Source organism: Mus pahari, chromosome 1 (assembly GCF_900095145.1).
Source record: "Mus pahari chromosome 1, PAHARI_EIJ_v1.1, whole genome shotgun sequence".
Classification (NCBI taxonomy): Eukaryota; Metazoa; Chordata; class Mammalia; order Rodentia; family Muridae; genus Mus; species Mus pahari.
Window position 1 is genome coordinate 4274446 of NC_034590.1, and position 4353 is coordinate 4278798.

The 4353-nt window shown below is 47.2% G+C and overlaps 1 protein-coding gene across 1 annotated transcript; it reads right to left on the reverse strand.

The window, feature by feature from the left end:
• Nucleotides 1-1111: 1111 nt before the first annotated feature.
• Nucleotides 1112-4032, reverse strand: LOC110331769 (secretoglobin family 2B member 2-like). The gene is made up of 3 exons (XM_021212640.1): nucleotides 3972-4032; nucleotides 2182-2363; nucleotides 1112-1204 (listed from the first exon to the last, which is right to left on the reverse strand). Exons 1-3 carry the CDS (start codon nucleotides 4030-4032, stop codon nucleotides 1112-1114), a joined length of 336 nt encoding a protein of 111 aa, XP_021068299.1.
• Nucleotides 4033-4353: the final 321 nt, after the last annotated feature.

Genomic DNA, 4353 nt, shown 5'->3' on the forward strand with positions numbered 1-4353 from the left:
CTTCCATCTCTCAACAAGAGCACTAGGACTATAGACATGTGCTAGCAAAGCTGGCATTACATGGTTTCTGGGAGTTGAACTCAGGTCCCAAATAATGCACAGGAGCACTCTACCCATTGAACTTTCTTCTCAGCCTTTCCCTCTTTTTCCTTTCATTGGGCATCCACTCCTATCTCTTTCCCACTGAAGTGTTTTGTTTCTTGTTAAGTTTTACATTTCCTTTAAAGGTTCATTTATTTATTTGTTTACTTCATGAATATGAGTACACTGTCACTGTCTTTAGACACACCAAAAGAGGGTATCACGGATAGTTATGAGCCACCATGTGGTTGCTGGAAATTGAACTCAGAACCTCTGGAAGTGCAGCCATCTCTTAACTGCTGAGCCATCTCTCCATCCCTTTGGTTTTGTTTTTGAAGAGGATATCTATGTAGACCTGGATGTCCTGGAACCTGCTAAGTCAATCAGGCTGTGACAGATGGTGACTGTCACTAGTAGACAAGAGAATCTGAGAAACACATCCATGTTATCCCTGAATTACTCCCCTGTTATAACTGGAAACAAGAAGCCTACAGTCCTGTGATAAAGCCCAGAGGTAACACATGAGGTTAGTGTCTGTGCACCTTCTTTCTGTCCTGCCAACCCGGTGAAGCCTGTGGGCTGCTTACATGTTATTTGCCCTAAGACAATCCCAGTCTCTACAGTCTCACACAGCTACAGTAATTCCAGCACTTGGGAGGAGGAGACACATGGATCTCTGTGAATTCCAGGGAAGCCTAGTCTACACAGCATCAACAACAAAAAAATCTGCAATGGCTCTCCCAGGATCACCCTATCAATCAGGGGCAGTCACCCTGATCTCAGTGACCTCAGAAGTCATTTCTATCACTGTCTCTCAGATCCTCTGAGGACCTAACAAGATTCCTGTTCAGCACTTAGACACAGGGCACAGAATAGAACTGTAGGCATTTATTAGAATCAGCCTAAGAAACTGAAGGATGAGGGTGCAGGTGTCAGGAATCCAACTTCAGGTGAGAAAGAGGACAGGTCGGCAAGATGGCACTTGGATCAGATATGTTGCAATGATGGGTTGCCTGAAACCCAGTAACTTCTAATTCCATGACTTGGTAAACACACGTAAAATTTTAGCCATGGTGTCTGCTGTATAGTATGACTTGCATTCTGAGCTGAAGAGCAAGCTTGCCTGCAAAGCAAAAATACAGTCAGGGACAGGGGTGGCTGCAGGCAAGGTGCAGGACCTCAGCAGGGCTCCCCAAACACCCACAAAGAGACTGCTCTTTATCCACAGGAAAGAACATCCTTGAAATGATTCAGTCTCCAGTAACAGAGTCTGCCTTAATGGAACTGGAGCCCACCCACAGCCTTCAGGAGGGAGGAAGCCGGAAAGCCACAACAGCCAGGTAGGGAAGAAGGGGAGAAGGTTCTAGAAGGCATGATAGGGGCTAGGTCTAGAGAGGGACAAGATAGCTGAATATGAGTTTGGTGATGCCTCCCATACATGAGGACATCTCTCCAGGCACATTGTCTGTATGATCATGTTAAAAATATGTCCCCCGTGTGGCCTTGTTAGAAGAAATTCCTTTTTGGATAGCACTGTGGTTTTGCAGGACCTGAAACTCAACTAAAAGTACCTTTGGAAACACAGTGAGAGCTGCACTGTTCAAAATATACATCTCTGTAGTCCAGTTATGTTTGAAACAGATGTCAGGAGACAGCTATGGTGAGCTGCTGCAGGCACATAGAGGGATCTTTTATCTGTAGCTCTGATGATGCCGGCAGATAAGGGATTCAACCAAGGTAAGGAAATAGACTTAATGGAGGTTCCAAAGAAGACACTGGCCAGTAGACAGAAGTTTCAGGCATCTTAGTGTTGACCTATGTGTACCATACCTGCTCAGAGGCCAGACCGAGGACTCCCCTGCTCCTAGTAAGGGGGAGAACCCTATATTTTTCCAGCATGTGGGAGTGATTTGCAGGATTGTGCATGGAATAGGCTGGATGTGTAACTGGCATACACATGTCAATACATGTGCTAGGGTGGGCAAGGGTTTTAGTTTTTGGTTGCTGGTCACCTGACACACAATAAAGGTTGCATTGATCATCTGTACACAGCCTTTCAATATTTGTTGCATGGGTGTGTGGAGGTAGGGAGGACTTTACCATAAATTCGACATCCTGACTTTTAGCTTTTAGTCCTGCCTCTTCATAGCAGTCCTGGATTTTTTCAAAGCTCTCCGTTTCATTAACAGTAGGTTTGAAATAAGAAAGTTCATGATGCAACCAAGTCCTGTCTCCAGAGACAGTGCTCAAATAGACACCGAAGAAAGGAGCACATGCTTCCGCTGCAAATACAGACAGATAAACATCTTTAAAAGACCATAGACCAGGAGATGGAGAAATGGCTTGTGGGACCATGAAAGGTAGCCTGCTTTTGTTAAATGAGGCTTGCTCTGGTGACCCAGTAGAAAATTCTACAAGGGATGGAACAGTGAGCCACATTCCCAGAGACATGTGTCTGACACCACAGAGCCTCCAACTCCATAATTCTGTGACTATCAGTCATGCAGATAAAGCCCCAAGCTTCTGGCATTCTGTCTAGACTTCACCCCCACAGTTACTTGCCAGGTATGCTCCTCCCCACAGTTACCTGACAACAGCAAGATAGCCCAGCCAACTATAAAAGGGGCTGCTTGGGACCTCCTCTTTTTCTTTAAGCTCTCACCCTTCTTACTCTCATCTCTAGCCCTCCTTCACTCCCTCCCTTCCCCCTTCTCTCCATGTGGCCATGGCCAGCTTCTCTCTTTCTACTTTCTCTCTTTCTCTCTGTCTAAAACCATAGACTGTCTTTGCTCATCAAGGCCCACCCTACTTGAACAATGGGATAGGCTTTCCCCTAACGTCCACAAGAAGGCCTTCCTGTGCTCCAGCCATGGATTGGACCAAGGACTCTCACCCACGTGGGAACCACCTAGCATCTCCTCTCCCCCCTTCCCTCTTCTCCCTTTGTCCTTGGGCATGACTGAGCTGCTCCCAGGTCCCCCATTCTGTTCTCAGCTCTTCCCTGATCTCCAGTGGTGTGTCTGGATGCCTGAGACTGAAAATCTGTTATCTCTGAACTCTGTGAGTCCCAGAGACCTTAGGCTATCCCTTGTCCACTCCAGAGGGCTGAGTCTGTAGCTTCCCACAGCCAGACACCCACCCAGGGCTACATGGAAATCATATGGCAGTCTTCCCTCGTCTGCCCAGAGCACTGAACCTCTGGTGGGACAAGGGTTTTTCTCCTACTTCCTTTATTACCCCATGCCCCCTGCCCCAAAGTGGCTCAGTGGTTAAGATTCAGAGGTCCTGACTTAAATTCCCAGCAACCACATTGTGCCTCACACCATCTGTAATGGGATCTGATGCAGTTTTCTGGTGTGTCTTAACACAACTATAGTGCACCCGTATATGTAAAAATGAATGAGAGAGAGAGAGAGAGAGAGAGAGAGAGAGAGAGAGAGAGAGAGAGAGAGAGAAACAGAGAGACAGAGAGAGTTCAGGCACACATAATCAGAGGCTCATGTTATCTTGCCTCATCTACAAATGTCTTAACTGATCTTGCCCATACTCCCACACTCCCAAAGGCTGCAGGCTCCCAGATATATGGTTGTATCTAGCAGAAAAAGATACATGAGTGGATAGCAAAACCTGGATATCTGACCTTCACAAAAGCTGCACACTTGCATCTGCTTCAACTGAGCATCTACGGTCCCTTCATCACCAGTATCATCACCAGCACACCTCTATCTCCTCATCCCACCCACCCCAACTTTGTAACCCAGGGCAGAAAGCATCAAGTGTCTTTTGAAGCTCCTTGCCAGTGGCCTCCCAAGGACCCCAGGTCTGTCTCAAGTCCCCACTTAGAGATCTATATGGGGCTGAGATGGGGTGAGTGAAGGTCCCACTCTCACTTGTCTGGAAGCCCAGCTCTCCAATCACTAGGAAGGCCAGCAGAAGAAGTGTCCCCTTCATGGTGAAGAGTGCTAAATGCTTTCCTCAGATCAGATCCTCTTCCATATAAACCATTATAGCTCTGAGCCCAGCCACGCCTACCCCAACCCAGGCTGCAGGAGCTCCAAATACCTTTTGGCAAAGAATCTAGCATCTGTGGAGTCCCTTCCCACTTGAATAGGGGAGGGAATATGGGAGCCCCTCCCACTCTGACGAACAAACAGCCTGATGTTCTCATTTTCCGGAGAAAAGTTGTTTTTTGTTTGCCAAAAGAGTTAGAGTTGACCTTTGTAAGCAGCCCGAGTGCTGAGCCAAATGCCCTGTGGTCCTGTTCCACTTGTT